Genomic DNA, 21310 nt, shown 5'->3' with positions numbered 1-21310 from the left:
TAAAAATAAAAATAATAACAAAATTTATCACCAAACATACAAAAACACAATAAAATTAACTATATAACAATAATAATAAAAACATAAACCAAAATTACTCTAACCAACTAATCTAATATAATTATATAACACATATATCTTAATTGAATTGTAATTAAACTCGATATAGTCTTTTATTAAAATAATTGAGCCGAATACAAAAATTATGTTGGATCTTTTTCAAATAAATGTATATTCATCTAGATATACAAAATTAAAAAATAAAATCTAAACAACTCAAAAGTTCTAGGTCAACAATGAATTCTGAATTCTTTTTGTTTTTTCAGTAGGTTGGACAAATGTGGTATCATATGTAACCAGGTTAAACAAGGGTTAGTACACCATTTCTCGTGTTGAACTTAAAAAATAAGAAAGAGTCTACAATATTTCTTCATGTTCCCTCTGATGAGAAGGAGCAAAATAATCAAATTATTATTATTTTTAAATATGACTATTTTACCTCTTTTTGAAGGGGAATCTAACATGTAAACCTCTCTAATAATTATTGACTTTTAAATATAATATAAAAATATAATAATAAATAGTTTTTAAATTTTCATTTTGTAAATGTTTAGTTTAATCGTAATTAAGATCACTATTATTTTTTTTAATAAATACCTCATTTAAATAAAAAGTTATATATATACAGATAACCTGAATCATTATTTTGTTTGATATATATATTATAAGGATTTATTATCTATTATTAATAATTAATATATTTATAAAAAAACAATACATAATATTTTGATATGTTTTAAATAACCCATACATATTTTTTATTATTATTAAATAAAAAACTGAAACAAATAATAATAATTTTAAAAAATAATAATAAATATATATAACTTTAAAATTGGTAATAACATATTTCATACTTATACCAGAAACAAAATCAAATAGTATATATACTTTAAGCAATCTCAGAATTAGTACAAAGTTTAGGCAGAAAATAGGATTACCCTTTATTTAAAGATCTCTATCCCCTAATCCATTGTGGACAAGTCATTGTCCAAAAAATCAAAGTTTTTCAATTCTTAAAATCTGTCTAAGTTGGGATGTGTTATGATATAAATCTGTAACTGGAATCGAGTTAAAAGTTCTTGATCTAAATGACCGAGACTAAATCTATTATTTAAAGGACAGCAGAAGAGTTTGGGAACAAGAACAAGAAATTAAAGAGTAAAAATAAAAAAAAAGATGAAACAGGAATAAAAAGATAATACTGTTGGCATACTAACAGTCCGAGAACTGAAGACCACGGAGAAAAAACTAAAATAAGCTAAACTTTTCACAATCTTATTCATATCCTCCTATTGGGGTGAGTTTAGCTTATATATAAGCTCAAACCCAAAAAAAAAATTCAATTACAAACTTTCAAATAACAGAAATTAAAACAAACATATAACAGACCATTTACCATAACTGTCCAGAATTATAACAGAATAATAGTCATAACTATGAGATAGTGCTAGTTTAACGAAAAAACAACTCCCTGAATTTCAAATAAAATTTATCTCAAAACCAAATAAGGCAATATTAAATAGTATTCTCTGTGTTGGTAAATTGGTAAAATCCCATTTAAGAAATTACCTGTAGAAACTAATTGGAACCACTGTTTCAAACTAATCAAACCTATAAAATTCTCCCACAAGCTCTCTTTGGGAAAGAAGAGTAAAAAAAATATAGAAGAATGGCTTACAAGATTTATACACCGGTTTAGGGTTTAGTTTAATTAGTCGACAATAGAACCCTTTGGTAAAAAAAGATCCAAAACCACATACAATCATGGCCACTAATTTAATTTAACTTACCGCGGCCAATCCAACAACTCTTCAACATTTGGACCTCCAACCACATCCCAAGCCCCTAAGGCGATCTCCCCAAACAATTGATCCCAACCCCAACTAGAGAAACCCAAGAAGAACCAATAATCAGAAAGAGAGTGATTTTCCGAACGCATCGTTCCTATTTCGCCAACAGTTGCCCACTGATCAAGAAAGTAAATGTTTGGAAGAATTTCTGGGTATTGATCCTTAAAGGGTTTCCTAGATAAAGCAACAAGAGGTGCTCCATTTTGTGGCAAAGGACCGCCCAATGATAAATGAGCCTCCTTTATTAGTTCATAATAGTGTTTATCGATTCCCTGTATAGAACTCCAATTCATGGGTTTGTTGATAATCAGGCCTATAAAGTGTTTACCTTTTTCCACCTGGACGATAAGAACCCTCGATTCTTGAAATGGGTATGCGTTTTGCAACTTGTCGGTTGAAACAAGGACACTGCCGGCAGACACTATCAGAGAGTCCCTTTCTGGGGAGTCTGAGGATATTCTAATCTTAACCTGATTATTGGTGTTGCCCTTCTTCAAGGAAGATTCTTTATGAACCACAACATGTGGTTGATCTACCTCAAAATTAAGGGACATGCCCTTTTCTGTTCTACCCCAGAAAAGACCTATTAAGAATAAATAAGTTCAAGAGATGAGAAAATAGAGAATATCCATTGGAGTAGTGTACAAATTCAAAAGAGTTAAACAGGAGGGATTTGTCAATAAGTAAATTGAAGCAACAATCTTTGTTTCTTTCTTCTATTCAAATAATGACAAATGCTGCAAAATGACAACAGAATCTCAGTTCTGCTCCCATGTAGAGTGGTCTAAGCCCTTAGATGAGAAACAAGGAGAAACCCAAAGATAAGATGAGATGAGACTTCAACTTCATTCCATATTTATCATACTCCTAATACAAGGATTCCAACTATTTATATGATACAAACTACAAAGTTCCATTTAAGGAAGGAAGAGAAGAGAAGAACCTCTTTAGAAAGGAAGACAATTCATTCAATATTTAACTTGTCATTACATATATAATTACAATTACTTATTTGTACTAATAAGCATAAGTGAACATAACTACTAATAGCTAACTAATTAATTAGTAACTGTCTTTTAATAATATTACTATCTAATATATCATGTTATGAATCTACACACCATCTTCAACAGTTTTCTTTCAATCATTCCTCAGTTCCTTAAGCAATTAATGGGGGTTTGATTGCAAACCTTGATATCTCTCGTGGTTGAGGGATTTGAAAGAGGGCAGCCATGTTAAAATACAGGTAACTAGGGATGCCTAATATAATTTGTATGAATATTAAATTGATGGTTAGTATTTTGTTTGTTCGTTTTTAGTGGTTAATTAAAACTTAAAAGTAGCCTGTAGTAGTTATAAGTGGTTATGTAATTGCCTATTTAAGTAGTGGGATGTAAGCCATTTAGATATGTTGAATTGTTAGTGAATGAACTTGAATATTTTGGGTTCTCTTCTCATCTAGGCCTTTGGGCCGTTCTTATGAGCCTCTCATCCCTCGTTCTTCTATCTTCTTAGATAGCTTATGCCAATTCTATCTATTATAATTTGGTTTTGTATCATTATAATAATGTCATTTAGTATAAATAAAAGAAGCCCTAACCCTACCTACTATTTACAATTGTAACATTGCAAAAGAGATTAACGGAGGGCTTGCGGTTGTAGATAATTGGCAAGGAAATCCAATCGGTTGTCCAAAATTCAATGTTGATGCTTGCGGTTGCAGTTCGCTTCCAAACTAATCACAGGTACGAGGAGCCTAGCTTTGATACCATTGTTACGGTTTATTTTCATGGGTTTAGATGAGAAGAGATATGGCCCCATTTGGGAATACTTTTTATTTATGTTTTTATATTTGTATATGGATCTGGCAAATACAAAAACAAACTTCTAAATATGTCTTTTACTAAGTTTAATTTCCAAACATGTTTGTATTTGGATCAGATACAGAAACACAAATAAAGATAGTTTTCATATGAGGTATATTTAGGATTTATGGTAACATGAGAGAAAAGATTATAAAAATTTGATTAGATACTAAGAGAGAATAGAAGAAGAGACTAAATGGAACACTTCATTCCATATTCATCATACCCCCTAATACAAAGATTCTAACTATTTACATTTAGTCTCTACTACTAGTTACATAATGTCATTTAGTATATTTACAAGAAGCTCTAGCCCTACCCTATTATCAAACAGAAACAAACACTAATAGTAGTACAAAATATCGAACACTAAATGGCACACTTCTGGCATAAGATATCCAACTAAAAAGCATATTATTAAATAACATTGTTTTGCTAGAAAGGGTCACCTTTTTCATGAATAAGACTGGCAGAATTTTTTCCATGATCGACAAGAAATTTGAATATACTCCCGACAGAGACATCGCCTCTATAAGAGACAGCTTCCTTTCCTCCTGCTGGAAACAATATCAATGACGGGTAAAGCTCTCTCTGCAGAATTTAATATCAGGAAGAGAGAAATTAGATTCTTAAATGTAATAACAAAAGAAGTATCTAAATAGCAGTAGAAGTTTTCTAGGCAACACCAATCAAATAGAATTGAGAGAGATACACTCCATAACTAATAGGCCTATAGTTTTCATTTTCCATCTCATGGAAAGCTTTTCACTTCACAAAATTGAATTAACAAAAGTAACGCCTCTTTGCATAATATGTATGTGAATGAGTCTCTTTACTTATACCTCAGTCTATTATTGAACAATCTCTCTAAAAATTGTGGAAGATATTCCACTAGAAATATTCTTGTTAATTCTTAAACTCCTTTTGCCTATAAACTGGATCCCACTCTAATGTATGTGAATGAGTCTCTTTACTTATACCTCAGTCTATTATTGAACCATCTCTCTAAAAATTGTGGAAGATATTCCACTAGAAATATTCTTGTTAATTCTTAAACTCGTTTTGCCTATAAACTGGATCCCACTCGAATAGCTTTGTATGCTTTAAATATGTGCATTAAACACTAAGGCTCCTAGACAACAGGTGAATATTCCTTTACTACCCTCCTTGTTGACCCCAGGGGCCAGGGCTCAGAATAACACCTCCAAGTTAGGAATAACCAGCTGTTTCTAGAATAGGCTCATTAGGATCGTGAAGGTATCTAAAATGGACAAGAAACGAATATAATCCAACTCAGTGCTCCTTCACTACCAAGCCCTCATCACTTCCAAAACAGTCTAGCAATTTCATGTTTAAACTATGCGTTGTGTTTGTGTTTTACTTCCTTTAACTATTGGTAAGGGCTTTTTAATATTCATTGAATCAGGAAAAGTTTTCCATCTTATAAGGATAACAAAATACTCAAGTTTAATAACAATAAGGTTGAATAGTAAAACAATGGAAGAGGTATACTAAAATGAAATTAGTAAGGGACATGAAATACAACAAGAGAATCTCAGTTATATAGAATGGAGAAAAAAATTACAGATCCAAGTCAGTACCTGTGTCACAGATTTTAAGATCATACTGCAGTCATTTAATGTGCAATCCATCTTGTATATCAGAGGAAACTTCAAAATAATATTTTCCATGTCATCTGCCACAAAATAAATCATTGAAATATATTTAATCTTCTCCTTCTGGAGAAATCAGCAGCTAAGGCAAACACACAGCTCCTTCATAGAACATCAAAACAGAAAGGAATCCCAGGTGTCCAAAATGTCATGATCATTTTGGAACTAAGAAAGCAGTGGAGAAGTTATACAGTTTGTAAAACTGCGACAGATACTAATTAAGAAGAATTGTCTATTTGCACCAAAACCTAATTGAGCAATTTTCTTCTAACAGCTTGAAGGATGTGCAGTTAAAATCTGCTCACCAAAAGAGCAATTTCAATATAAGGTTCAATACACTACATTAAATTATATTGGACAATTGCAAATATAATTTACACCACAAAAAATTACAGAAGTCTTGGTAGATGTAACTCTAAGTCTTCAAGGTTTTAATCTCAAGTATATTAGCTAGAGTAGTTGATATTTGTTTGCATTCTCTGTATGAATCCAAAATATTGCCTTCATAAGAAGGATTTAGTACTACTTGGATGCCCTTTTGTTGCAATTGTGTATGAGATCTAGACTAAAGGAAATGCAAGAGTGTTTGTTAAACCAAGAAACCCAAAGAGCAAAGCGATTATGACATGTTGCAATACTATGTAAAGATTGAATAAATATTAAATACATGAACAAAACAATCAGGTTAACTGACTACCTGCTTTTGTGCAAAGAATGTGGGATGGATACTAACGCAAGACTCAACGCTCCAATTTAATCCCATGTGATGATTTGGGAAAATTTGAGGGTTTGGCTAGTTTTTTGGCAAATATGTTAAGATTTTTGTTTGCTTTTAAGTTATAACTAAAGATAAAAAATAAGGGTTTAGTACTGTCCACATACATGTTTCTCCACGCCCATTCGTCTACTAAGTTTACTGTAAAAAAGTGTAGAGCACTGAAGCCAGGTGAAGACTAATGCAGTATGACTTGTACACAATTTCAAGGTGTTGGTACTTGGGATTAGGATGGTACCCGTGAGATTTTAAACTATCGCGTTAAACAGCTTTGTGGGCAACAACCTTGATTCTAATATGGACGTTATTATATCTAAAGGTGTATGGTCAATATTAAAATGTTCAATACATATTATTCAGAGAACTTTTTAGTAGTTAATAAGGGATTCCTAACAACAATAGAACATAAATTTCATATGGTATAAAGCTTGTAAAATATGTTGTACTATATCACTTACTGGAAGAAGAGACACAGGTTTGACCCCCAGTTTCCTTTCTCATCTTGGATATATAGAGCTTAAAATTCCGATATATTTCTCTGACAACTAGTTCCATTTTTTTACAAAAGCCACACCAGTTATTGCTAAAGAGAACCAAAACATCTTTTCTCCACACTTGCTCAGCATTCGTATAATCAGACTGATTAACTCCAATGCCCATCTCTGAGAATGTATGGTAGGTAAGTGGAGGGATAGCATCCATTTCATGAAAATCCAGGTTAACAAAAGGTGGAAGTGGAGGCTCTCGAGGTCTGGGAATAGTAGATGCAGATTGCTGATATGGAAGAAGACTTCTATTGAGAAACCTGTCAACAAAATTAGATAGTACAGAAAAGCAGAAACCTTCCTCTTCAGGTAAGACATAATGTTGCTGTGAGTTGGGGTCAATTATTACTAACAAAGGGATATTTGAATCCCCAGTTAAAGATCTAAGCAGCTTATATCCACCGTCAGAAAAGAAAATGGAGCCTCTAAAGTCCTCAAACTGATGTTCATTCTCTAAGTGCGACCTGTATTTCTGCCCCGATGTCTCGTCTCTAGAGCTAGTTAAACTCTCTTTAGCATGATCATGGTCGGGCTTAACATGTAACTCTTGTCCAGTATTAATAGTTCCCTCCTTAGCATTAGATGCTTTGGAAACTGAGCTTTTAGATGTTTCTTTATCTTTCAGAGATGACATTACAGCAGATAGAGATATCTCAACCTTCTTGCGAAAGTCATCTGAAGAAACTTGATCAGATCGAAGTTTTTTTTTCTGTCCAGAAAAAGCTTCTGATAGCTTGATGTTTATATCATCAGACAGGAGTGTTTTTTGCTGTACAGATAAAGCTTCTGATAGCTTGATGTTTTTATCATCAGAGAGAAGTTGGAATCCTGCCTCTTTTGCAAGTTTGCTTAACTTGGTCTCTTTCTCTTGCTGCATCACAAATGACAAAATCTCATTCATGGAACTGCCTTTCAAGTGCGAAACTATTTTATCTATACTATGATGTGTTCCCTTGTTTAGAATCATCCTAGAGAGCTTATCCGTTGCTACAACATTTTGAGATGTTAAAGGCAACTTCGATAACCTGTGACTAGAGGCACTCCTTGATGCTTGATGAGCTTCAGATAAGAGTACCTCGGGCTCAATGGTATTTTTGCTCATTTGAGATGATGTGTGATAGTTCGACGCTAATTCTCTTAAAGATTTAAGAGCTTCCTTGCTCTTTCTTCTCGTGTCTGCCGAGTCAGATGATCTATCAATAAAGAGAAGCAGTGAAGGTTTATGGACAGGTAAAACAGGCACAGGATCGTAGCCATCATCGTCCAGCTGCATAAGAAAGTGGAACCAATACATAAGTGATACTGAAAAACAAACAGTATGTAGTGGAAGGAAAAAATCCAGTCAGTGATTCGGAGGCTACTTAGGGGTTAGATTTATTTTTATTTTTTGGAAAGTCTTAATTTTAGAATTTATGGACAACAACTGAAAGTCAGCATTTCCTATTAGGAGGATTGTGGTTTTTATAATCACAAACCATTTTATTGATATGAATAAATTCGTGAGTAAATGATGTTATAGATCCCAGAAATCAACAGCTTTATCTTGGGTGTTCGAGTTGGAGAACATGATCCAGAAAAATACATAGTGAGACCAAATAAGCATATAAAATTCATAATCCATTACTTGCCTCCATGAGAAGTTGGCTTGGAAACTTCAGTGCACTTCTGATTATGTCGATGTCCTTGATAACTTTTGAGCAACTAGGACATCCAGCAAATTGGAGCATCATAAACCAGGAACCAGAATCTTCAACACCCAATGATGAAAGCAATGATGATTCGGATATCAAACCAAATCTTAACCTTTCTGGAGGTAGAAATGATTGTCTCATCATTGTCATTAAGTCTGAGAAGAAAGATTCAAACCGCTGGAACTCTTCAAAGCCACAAGAAAGTGTATTACTAGCATTTTGATTGTCAACATTCAAGGAGTTGCTCTCACTAGCATAGAAAAGTTCCGGGAATGGAAGAGGCTGACCGATCTTGTCTTGAGCAGCACACGACATCTTTTCATTTAACACCTGTGAAGTCATTTGTGTATTTTGGATATGTTTTTATTAGAATAATTAACATCAAACACACCAATAAAATGTTCAAATTTAAACAGAAGTTTTGGACTTGATCACAAGAAGAATAAACCTTCTGGTTTTCTTTGCAGCCAGCTGCACACGATCTATTTAGCTTCTCATCGGGTCTAGGATCATCTGTAGAGAAAAATATCTTGATCACTAAATGCACTTCTCTGAAATAATATGTTAATGATGCATAAGCTTGCCCCAGAAAACGTACAGTAATGTCAAATGAAAGCAACATAAATAAAGAAAGAAGAATCCAACAACTAAAACATGCATTCCCCTCTTTCATATTTCTAGTAGAGCTGACATTGTAGTATAACAGTTGTCCATAGGGGTATATCACTCAAACATGAATACAAGAAAGTTGATTAGTGGAAAGATAAAAATCATAAGCGCAGAAATGGCTTTATATGTTAAAAAAATGTTGATCATTAAGGCATACCTATAACACAATTGCATCTATGATCTTGTTGGTCTAAAGATACACACCATAAAAAACGAACAGTAAACAAATAAAAACAACTTTTTTGTACATCTATTCTTGTGGCAACATATAAATACACGAGAGTTCTGTTGCTATGGTTAACACCATTTAGCTTGGAGGCATATCCTTGATCAATTATCTAGTCAGAAAAAGGTTTTTATGCTAATAAACGAACCAAAATACCAAATAATCAAAATAATAACTCTACCGAAAGAATTCTCAGTTGCATTCTTCCTGGCTTTGGCCAACAACCTCTGTGTCCATCCACAGAATTCCACCAGCAGTAAAGATTTATCGGTTGATTCAACAAACGATTTCAACTCCTCCGATGTTTTAACCAACTGGAGAGGAAATTCTTCAGGTGGTAGTGACATAACAAAATCAACAGAAGACAGTATATTCTGCGCCCGAAGCCTTCCTTCATACTTGTAAGACAAAGAATGATGACAGTATATGACTGTAATTCCATCTTTAGCACCTAAAGCATCTGTAAGAATCTTTTCTCTATTTTTGTATACAAGCATCAATTTAAGATTGTCAAACTTCTCTTGCATATTAGCAACCAACTGTGAAATATCATTCGTAAGAGCCCGAGATTCACCGGACCCTACCAACCCAAAATCAAACGATCAGCTGACACTACAAAATATTATAACTTGCTCAATGAAAGAATGAAAGAAAGGACTTACAGGGAACTGTAACGAGGATGAGAATGTGAGGGTGGATATGTATCTGAGATGAGAAGTTACGTAACGAAAGGAGGTCCCATTGGGATGATCTGACTCGATTGCTGCTAGTATTAACGGCATCGATCATTATTAGTAGACACGATGAAGAGAAAATGAGTAGTGATATGGTTGCTAGTGTTTTCATACTCAATTGACACGAATCGCCAGTATGAGACATCAGAAGAGTTTCAGGTAACCGCCGCTGCCGCATCAAGAGATTAGTCCAGTACAATTGCCGTAGCTCAAACCGGCGTTTACAGCTTGATTGTGTAGCTGATTATGCTCGAGGAAATCCTTCCTCTTTCATTCAGCTACATTCATTTACATGAGAACCAGAGCTAGAGCGGCTCTCCTTGTTTTGTTATTAAAACATGTAATTTTTTGTATTTATTTATTTCTATCAAATACACAAACTATAGATAAAATAAAAATTTAAACATGTAATTATTTAATTTAGTTAGAAATTAACCTTTAATATTATACCATTTTAATTTTAGTTTATTATAAAATGTTATATTTTACTTTTTTTTTTTTATTGATTTTAACATTTTAAAATAATTTATGAAAATAGTTCAAAAATAATTCTTTTTTGTTATCCAAGTTTAAGCATGACTTCATAGTCATAATTATGGATGACAATTATAATTCGTCCCGTAAATTTTGATTCAAATTGTCCTATTAGGGGCGAGTTTTTTCGGTTTGATCGGTAGTTGACCGAGGATAGTGCGGAAAAAGTATTTGTGATTCGCTTCGACTTTGTCCTGATCTCACCCTAACACTAATAAACACAATTAAAATGAAAATGAAAATGAAAATGAAAATGAAAATGAAACGAGGAGGATTCGGATATTAAGGGATGTTTGACGCCTTCCACTTTCAAGCACCCACAAGGATGAGGCTGAGACGGTGATAGATGAGGTGTCAGATCGGGTGGTAGATCATCTAGCTGATTAGGTGGCAGATCATCTAATAAATCATGTGGCAGATCATCTAACAAATAATGTGGAGGAGTCTCAGATTGCAGAGGATGAGCCTCTGGCTGCGCCGATATTAACATTCTCCATCGTTAAAATGCATTAGACATTATTGCTAAATCTACACCGAACATGGCTAGATCTGCATAGAATATGACAAAATCTGCACAGAATATAGCACAATCACACTTGAGTTCATCAGATATTACATTTCTATGTAAAAGAAATTATATTAAACGTCTTATATATTGAACTGTAATTTTTTTTATACTAAATATTAACGTTTTTATATTACAATATGCAACATATTCATACAATTACTATCTTTGTTGAATGTTGTCCCCACAAATATTATCTTCGGGATATATTTGAGAGGACAAAAATGATATGAAGGAAAATTGAATTTCTCTAATACAAAAAATAATGGAACTTGCATTTCAATGTAGTTTTGTAACAATTTACAAATATCTAAATAAAATCACATCTCAGAAATTAAGCTTATTTGACCCTTTTTGTTTATAACTCTTTCGATGACAAATTGTTTACGTTTGGTTGGTGGTTGATTTTTGGCCCTTACTCTAACGGGTGAGTGGATCAATTGTGTTGGTGCAAAAGATGTATGTGCAAAAGTTGTTGGTGTAGAAACTGATCTTGTCGAATATGTAATAAACTTTTCATTCACCACTTCATCCAAAAAAGAAGTATTATGATCAGATTGTGTTGTAATCTGTTGGAGCTCTTGCATCATCGAAGTAAGATAGCTATACTGATTTTTTTTAATGTCACCCATATCATAATCATAAATATTACTTATACTCTAATAACTTTTTTTTTCAAATCTTTGCGCTATCGGTCCAAGATATAATTAGCTGACACCTTATTCACCTTCAGACTTCAGTCTTCTCAAAACCGTCAAAATATGTCTACACAATATTCCTTTGAATTCAAACATCTGACATTAACAGTTTACAGCAGTTTCCGTCAGGGTGAAGTTTACCTTTACAAAAATATCTTTACAATGTCTTTATCATTACCTTGTATAGTCTCCACCACTCCAAATGTACTTGTTGTCCCAGTGTCTTTAAGTATGGAGGTGTCGCAAAACATCAACCATTTCACCTCATTCTAGAACAACTTAAAAATTCCATTAATATATATACTATGAAATTGATTTTTCAATGAATACCCACTCACAATTGGAATAGTCGAATTATAAGACTAAAAATCCATTTTTTTCCTTCTCTAGGTTCCTCTTAAGGGTCATGTCATATTGCTCTACAAATTGCTTTAAAAAATTTTAAAATGAACAAAATAATAAAAAAAAACATTCATAGATTAACTTCTTTGAGATGTTGACATGTCTGTCCAGAAGTGACATTTAACATACATAAAGGAATCAATTTTGCATGCTCTACGTGCAAGGAGTTCAGTCAATAATTGTTTTACATTGCTCGATTGTGATTAAGTTATAGACAATTTTTTTCAATGTTTTTTTAATATTTTTATAATGAGCATTTGCAGACAAATTGGTGGAGAGTTTGTTCATTATATACCAAAAACAAAAATGGTGACAGGTGTTCGGAAATACATTTTTCAATTACAATGTCTATTTATCGACATTGGTTAATGATTATTGATTTTGGAGCACGTCCGTTCATAAATGTCAACCAGGCTTTGAAATGCCAGATAAATGACTCTAAATCTTCACTAGACAGTTGATTGTTCATGATGATTAACACTAATAAAAGGAGCAAATGACATATCATAGTGGTTTGTTAAATATGTTCTGTCAAATGTGATGGCATCCGAGAAGTACTCGTATGTAGATATGCATCTTCCATCAGCCCAAAACACATTCTTTATCCGGTTTTCCTCGTCCACATCATATACATAAAAAATGTAAATATTTGTTTTGTATTCGGTATAAATATTGACATAGCGTTTCAACATCACAATTTCCTAACCGCAACCGCCTATCTTCTAAACTATAGTTTCTGCAGCTTCTCTCATCAAAAGGCATATTATCATATCCATCAGCTTCAACTACAAGTGATTGATATGTTTTGACAAAGTAATTACAACTTCGTCGTTTAAATTCAATCTTTTCTTCGCAATTGGATCTAGAACCTTGTGAGATTTAAGATGTCTCGACTTTTCAGGACTCAAGATATAGTTATGGTCATGAAAAACACTAGTTATCTAACATCACCTTAATTCCGAATTGCAACATTTATCTTAGTCTTACAGTTCGTCAGGGTGGAAGTTCTACATTGTAAAATATTTCCCTTCTTTATAGAACATGCACCGCTTTTGGAACAAGCAATGTAAAACCACTTTTGTTTGTCTTCCAAACCATTCTTTACTCGTAGCTTAGAAATGCCAAAACCCTTTGATTGGGCATGGGCGTTATAATATTCGAGAATGTCCCTCTCGGTTTGAAAAGTCATTCCAACACTAGGGATTTGAAAATCGTAGATTTGAACTTCGGGATCCATTAAGCTACATAATAAGAGAGAAACTGTAATAACAAAAAAATAATGAATAAAAATTACATCATTTTGTCCCAAACATGGTCATGTTCAGAACCATTTCAGCCATAATATGAACATATTCGGGACCATTTCATCCCCATCAGACCAATATTTCACCTTAGTTTATCAGACATTGAACTTTAGTTTTAAAAATAACATTACAGTACAGACAATACAGTTAAAATTTTCAAACATTACACTTCACTTTTAAAAATAATATTAAAGTTTAGACATTACATTTCACCTTTAAAAAACATTATAGTCCATACATTACAGTTTACACTTTACCTTAAAAGAAGATTACAGATCATACATTAAAATTTAAGTTTTAAATAACAATAAAGTTCATACATTACAATTTAAGTTTAAAATAACATTACATTTCATACATTACAGTTTAGTTTAAAAAGAATACATGTTAACGTTTTTTTCGCGGTCGTAGTGGTCTTCATGATGGTCTTCTTCATAGTAGTTGTCTTCTAGGTCGTTGTCTGTTTCAATTTGGGTTTCTCATTGAGAGAGATAAATTTAAAACTCATACTTTTGAGTTTTGAGCTCTTTTTGATAGGAAAAGGCTATAATTTGATCATAGTCTGGCTATGATTTAATTAAAACTGAAGAAGAGTGAGTGCTTTATTCTTATTTTATTTTTATTTTTCTACCGTGGCATATTTTATTCACGTGACTACCAGGTGAGGAGTCGTTGTCCTAACATCGCTCTCTCTATCATTACTCTTAAATATAAAACATTATCAATATGTTTATTTATTTTTCAATTTTATAAGAGTTTTAAATTTATTTCTTTATAATAATAATATAATTTTTCAATATATATAATATTAAAAATTTTATTTTATATAATTTTATTCAAAAAAATATTTTAATATGATATAAATAGTGTCTCCATGATTTTTTTAAACCGAATAGAATAGGGATAGTAGTTAAAAATAATCTCGAAATAATATGGAACGGGAATGATAAACGTATTCCCCGTTATGATCTTCCCTCATAGCGATCTAATGACGATCCTTGTAATCTTAGTGAATTAAACTAAAAAAATTCTCAAAATAATTTTATTATTAGCCCTTTCAATTACAATAGAGTGTCTTGTTTTTTTCACCACTAAGATTTTAATTGGTGTTATATTTTGTTCGGTGCAACAACTTGTTTAGTCGAATTAAAATTTTCATTCCAAATTTTTATAATCCTAATAAAATTATTAGTTGTTGGTGAGTTCGTTGTTGCTCATACTTTCTGATTGTTTCTGATTGTCTTTCTGATCATTTTTTTTTAGTTCATGACCTTTCTTAGCAGTTAATGATGTGAATTTACTAGATGTTTAATTGTTTTTCTTTTTTCAATAAAGAGTCGTTAAAACCTATTTTTGAGGTGAAATCTCTCTTATATATATATTCTTTCATTATTCATGAGTTTCTTGGTGTTTGACAATAGATATAGATAGTCAATTATCATTTACCAGAATATTTTATAACGTTAATTAATGACCCTGAGTTAAAAGACAATTTACATTACCACTCAAAATATTTTGTAAAAATATTTTTGACACATTTGATTAGTTTCTTCAGTTTACTTAATTCATCATTAATCATTTCAAATCTTTAAAGTCATCCTAAAAATTAGGATATTGCTGAATCTTTTTCATTAAAATTTAATTTTTTATAAATTTGTATATTTAACAATTTTATTTATTAGATTTGATTTTGTTAAAAATATAATACTTTTAAAACTTTCTAGGTAAAACAAATCTATATATATAAAGGAGGGATAAAATTTATGAGAGAATGACATATCACTTGTCACTCAAGTCATTCCCTTTTAAATTACATCTCCAATCATTTCTCATATATATATATATATATATAAATACAAATATTTTTCAGTTTTTTTCGTTCTAGATTTTTTTAAAAAAAAGTTAAAAAGATATTTCTTCTTATCCATTCAATAGTTTTTTTTCATATTTTTAAAATACTTGGTCAGACTACAAAACAATTGAGTGTACGGTCCGATTTTTTAGTTTAATACGATCACCTTTTCAATCGGTCAAAATTCGGTGCAACCGAAAAATCGAACCAAAAATATCTGATAAAAAAGGTCATTCTAAATAGTAAGAGTGGATCTGCATTTTCTCCTCTCTCTTAAGAATGGATCTACATCTTTATTGACCTACATACATCAAGACTCTCGTTTCTTCTTTAAATCATAAGTTTTTTTTTTTTTTTCAACTCTTGGATCAAACAATTGTTTTTTAAAGCTAGTAAGATTTGAAAGGCAGTAAGTCCTAACTTATCGTTTAAGATATGGAAATGATGTAGTTGTTGATCTCGTTGGGACTTGAATTTTTTTTTCTGATGAGCATTGAAGGATTATAATGGATCCCAATTAAAATTTCACCTTAAAAATGTGGTGGTCAGGAGGCATTGGAAATTATAGATATATATTTTTATCTTCATCATGATCATGACCTAGTTGTAGTTGTTTTCCGGGCAAATAAATTTCTGATTGCTCTTAGATATATTTGAAGGATAAGAGCATCTCCAACAAGCACGCCCATTATGCGTGCCTTTTTCTCTTCCAACCAGACTCCATTCGCAAACTCATTTTGCGTTTGGATGACTCTCTCCCTTCCAACCAAATATGGGTTGGCACGGTTCATTCTCCCATTTTGGCAATTTTTAAAATGATCCTTAATCTATTATTTTATTTTATTTTATATAATCTTAAATATTTATAATACAAATTTATTCTCTAATTTTATTTTTTACTTTTAAGATAAAAATTATAATATTTTTTAAATATATAATTAAATCATTAAACTATATAATTTATCTAATTTATTTTATATTTTTACATTACGAATAAACATAGAATTTTTTTATTTTTTTATTAATAATGTTTGTTTTTAATATATTATGTTTGTTTATTTAAATATATTATTGAATTATTTGCTTGATTGTGAATTATTGATATATAATTAATTTTATCTTTATTTTATTAAATTAATAAAAAAATATTGTAGTTAAATGTAAAGTTGATAAATATATAGATAATATTAATAAGATTAAAAAGTTAGTGTAAGAAAGGAATATTCTAAAAATATTCTAAAAATATTCTTTTGAGTTTGGAAATAGATTTTTGGATTGGAAAAAAATTACAGTTTTTAATGTGACGTTTACTGCATTTTAGGTTTGAGAATGAGTTTGTGGGTTGTAGATGATCTAAGGACAAACATGATTGTAGTCTATTCAAACACTGATATATTCTGAATCTCACATTCCATTATTCATGATATTTTTAAAAAAAAAAAAAAAAAACAATAGAGATTGAAGCAGAGGGAGGGGGAGAGACTTGAAATTTTTTAATTTAAAATTTGGTCAAATTAGTGGTTCAACCGGTTGGACCGTTTAGACTGAAGTTTGCCTAAAAATTCGAGTTGATGACTGAAATGATTTTCAGAACAATGACTTTTTAGCATTAGAGGGTGCTTTGTTTTTCTCTTGATCCTCATATTTGAGTTGACATCGTATTTTGTTCGATGTAACATCTTATTTAACTGAATCAAATTTTTTATCCGAATTTTTGTGATTCAAATAATACTTTTAATTTTCGGTGGGTCACTTTTTGCTCATATCCTCTGACTGTGTTTGACGATGTTTTCTCGAGTCCGTGTCTGTCCCCTTTTAATAGAAGGAGACAAAATTATCAGTTCTGAAGTTGTTTTTCCATATTTTCAATAGTTAGTTATTAGGTTTGATTTTTAATATAGATGTCCTCCCATATATTTAATCATTATTTGTACAATTTTCCTACAATTTTGGAAATATATGTAGATAATCAATTATTATTTGACAGGATATTTTTAGACATTACTTATTAACCCTCGTTTAAGGATAATTTCAACTCGCAATCAAAATATTTGGTAGAGATTTTTTCGATACGATTTTATTGGTTCATTCAAACTTTCTCTACTCCAGCCCTCATCGTTTAACGACTCAAATGAGGTCATTCTTATAGTGACGCATAACCAATTACATAATTGTTGAATTTTGTCTATTGAAAATTGTATTTTGGTAAATATTTGTTACAATTTAATATCTATAGTATCAATTATTTATTAATTTATTATGTTATTTTTTCATAATTATTTGAGGAGGTTGGATAAAGAGAGATAAAGATGAAATTTATGTTATGTATATATATATTGCATATTAATAATATTTTATAATAAATATTATTAAGTTCATAATTAATAATATATGTGAATATTTGAATATTTTTTAAATAAAATGTGATTATTATGTAAATATATTAAAAAAATTATTTATTGTTAGAAACCATATTATTCTTTCAATTCAGGTCTTCACTCTTTTTTTTTTCTCATTTTTCTATCATGAACATTTTTTTAAAAACAAAGTTAATTATCTGAAATAATAAAAGGAGCAAAACTCAATCATATCCATCATTCACATCCAACATGATACATTTAATCTCTTATATAATACTCTTTCTATTTAAGAAACCTTGAACAATTTACGTGAACAAACACAGAAGTAAAATACACTCAATATCTTCAAAGATCTAAAAAGAACATCCAAATGATAAATGAGTAAGAATAACCAGCTCTAATTCAGTCCAAAAGATATTTCCAAATGGGTTGAGATAATCATAACAACAATAATGTATATGGTTCATGTTCATATATCGATTGAACAAAATCTGTATACTCAATTCAATACAAGATTATCTACACTATTCGCAGCAAACTGTTTCCATTCTTTTGTATGAAATAGGAAAAATCAAATAAACTTACAAACCCGAAAGAATCATTCGTGGTAGAGATACAAGCCAAGGCCGAATCGAGCACATACTCTGCAAAAGGCTATTTCCTCTGCTGCAGCAACAGGATCCAAAATGTCACCATCATTAGAAGATACTGTCCCAGAACACTCACGATAAGCCTGGTAATATTGACAATTAGAGATGATCAGCATTTTTTTACCTGATTTGAGAATATGACAGTTATGAAATGAAACATACTCATAGATTTCGATCAAACTCTAGGGTTTAAACATTCAATAATCAAAACGATAACATAAACTAATTTGATGGGCGCGTGTTTTAGTATGATTGGCCCTTTGGAACCCTAATCTAGGTTCTGTATTCTCATATCACATTCAAGTTCACTATGGAGGCTGAATGAAAACTTAGACCACCTTCAAGATCCAAGAACAAATACATTTCCACTTCATTAATGAAAGGAAAAAATCAAACATGATGATGATAAAATTGAGACATCATTCAATTCAAATGTTTAAACCATTTTTTGGAGAATATAGTTTGTAAGGTTTTAAAGAAGAATAACCTCTCCATCGGAACCTCTTATAGTAAGACGGTATACAACAGTGACACTTCCATTTTCAGAGTAGATAACATCACGGATTTCGCCACACCAGCCTAACCAATGCAATGAAAGAGTAAATTACTTTTGTTGTGCGAAGATAATCAATGATGAGGTTTCTCAAATGATCTATTAATTATCAACTCAGCTCCAATTTATTACAAATCAAGTGCTGATGGATAGGATAATAAGTTTCCTTTTACTAATCATAATGGATAACAACAATGACTATGTGGAAGTAAACACGGAAACTATTGAGTTTTGAATGAGCTGTTCGAAATTAAGGGAGGTCATAATTGAAAACTGCATAACAACTGAGTTAATCAACCGATAAGTATATGAAATGTCATGAAAACTAAACAACCAAATGATGTATCAGATAAAGATCCACATTCTCAGTGAGCAGGGAATGTAATTATTCTATATCCTCAACTCCAAGAGAAATCTAACAGTAGTCAGTTGAATCTAAGAACAAAATAGAAGCATATCAGCAGAAATTTGTACAGAAAAACTTGAGAGCAAAAGAAAATATCTTCATAAACCCTAATAGCAAGCAAACACTAGGTAAATATACAAGCTCATGTAGTGAAGTAGCAGTGAAACCGCACAATAAACAAGTAGATGGACATCATTCGCAAATGGAATTGAATACCAATCAAATCAGAACAGAATCTCAAAAACGACAATAAACTTGGTATAGAATTCCAAAATGTAGAAGCTAATTCGCCATCACGCCTACAGAACTATCAACATTGCCTAACAACTGCTCTGAAATTGTCATAAAATAGGAAATAAAAGAACAATAAGAGACTCACCTGGAGCATAGAAACTCAACATACGGTTAGCATGGTACCTAATCAAACCAAAAACACCAGCGTTAATCAATTGCCGCTCAGATCAACCATCAATGATCAAACTCAAGATCATAGATAAACGTACAAACACAAGATCAAAAAGCAAGTAAATGAATAAATATATATATACCAAGGAATGAATGTAGAGAATTCATCATCACCATCAGATTTACTAATGATATTATCAGGAATCCTCTTATTAAGATCTCTTAGGATCTCAACGAGAGGACGCGTAAGGCAAGAGGAAGAAAGAGACTTATCAAGAGGCACAACATAGTTTGAGCTAGGAACAGAAGCTTTCTTTGTAGAATCTCCACCGGTTTTTCCAGCTGCAGAGCTGTTGCGATCGATAGCAAACACAGGCGATGGTTTGCTTTTGCAAGATCCTCTACTACTACCATTGCAGTAGCCACGATGCAAAGGATGATGCCGTTTATTAAGCAATGTAGCCGGCGAGGAGAGGTTGCGAGAAGATGTGGCCGGACGGCAGGGAAGATTGAAATGGTGAAGAGTAGACATTTCGCCGGAGAAGAAGTAGGTGAGAGAGCAAAGAAAGCAGTTTGGACCTTTTTCGACTTTAAGCTACCACATCGGGGAGGAGGTTGGTAGATGGAAGAATTAGTACCGTATATAATAAAGTACATTTTTGTCCTCCAACTATCTACTAGTTTTATAATAATATTAAGAATATTCATATCCAACTAATTACAGATAAAAAATTTTCACGAATTTCGACATGGTTTGTCATGAAAGTGAAATAAATAAATAAAATTATACTAAAAAAAATTATAAATTTTTTAAAAAAAAAACATTCAAGAAAATGAATAAAAATGTCCCTAACATAGTTATTTTTCCATGCATGATTATTTTTCCAAATATAATTATTTTCTCTCTCATCCACATTTTTTTAAATAAAAAATTTGACTGACCATAAGGATCTTTATTTAATTTTTTTTATCGGGCATAAAATTAAATGCGCTGTCCCCTCAGTTCACCCTAGCCCACCGCCTTTTGCTTTTCTAACGTAAGTTTCAAGGGCTGAAAACACTTTTTTTTTTCTTTGAACGAAAATGTCCCTGTTGCGAAAAGTCTATAATCGCGAGACGCAACCCCGATTGCGTCTCGTAACCGGCATTCGTGAGACGCAATTGGTATTCGCGAGACGCAACTGGTATTCGCGAGACGCAACTGGCAATCGCGAGACGCAATTTTTATTTTGTAAAATTTTTATAAAAAAAAATTGCGTCTGCGAATGCTAGTTGCTATCTCGCGATTGTAGACTTTTCACAAGGCATTGTCGACTTTTCATATGGCATCCGGTTGCGTCTCGCAACCGGCAATTGCGTCTCGCGACAGGGACAATTTTATAAAAAAAAATATAAAGGTGTCACCAACGTATCTAATTTTATGCGTTAGTCAAAAAAATCAAATAATATCATCTTTAAGACCATTTCGTCAAATTTTCCTTTGAAAGATG

General features: G+C 31.6%; 2 protein-coding genes across 2 annotated transcripts; both read right to left on the bottom strand.

The window, feature by feature from the left end:
* Positions 1 to 1539: 1539 nt before the first annotated feature.
* On the bottom strand, positions 1540 to 10402 carry LOC124924042. Its single transcript, XM_047464085.1, has 8 exons — positions 10020 to 10402; positions 9539 to 9937; positions 8911 to 8975; positions 8400 to 8792; positions 6685 to 8038; positions 5380 to 5474; positions 4228 to 4369; positions 1540 to 2496 (listed from the first exon to the last, which is right to left on the bottom strand). The coding sequence occupies exons 1-8, from the start codon at positions 10267 to 10269 to the stop codon at positions 1850 to 1852; spliced, it is 3345 nt and encodes a 1114-aa protein (XP_047320041.1). The 5' UTR covers positions 10270 to 10402; the 3' UTR covers positions 1540 to 1849.
* A 7775-nt stretch (positions 10403 to 18177) lies between these two features.
* Positions 18178 to 20424, bottom strand: LOC124926389 (DNA repair RAD52-like protein 2, chloroplastic). Its single transcript, XM_047466603.1, has 4 exons — positions 19964 to 20424; positions 19795 to 19832; positions 18944 to 19035; positions 18178 to 18539 (listed from the first exon to the last, which is right to left on the bottom strand). Exons 1-4 carry the CDS (start codon positions 20350 to 20352, stop codon positions 18405 to 18407), a joined length of 654 nt encoding a protein of 217 aa, XP_047322559.1. The 5' UTR covers positions 20353 to 20424; the 3' UTR covers positions 18178 to 18404.
* Between the last annotated feature and the right edge of the window lie 886 nt (positions 20425 to 21310).

Source organism: Impatiens glandulifera, chromosome 2, assembly GCF_907164915.1.
Source record: "Impatiens glandulifera chromosome 2, dImpGla2.1, whole genome shotgun sequence".
Taxonomy (NCBI): Eukaryota; Viridiplantae; Streptophyta; class Magnoliopsida; order Ericales; family Balsaminaceae; genus Impatiens; species Impatiens glandulifera.
The sequence above is the reverse complement of the archived record's forward strand: the minus strand, read 5'-3'. Positions and strand labels throughout refer to the sequence as shown.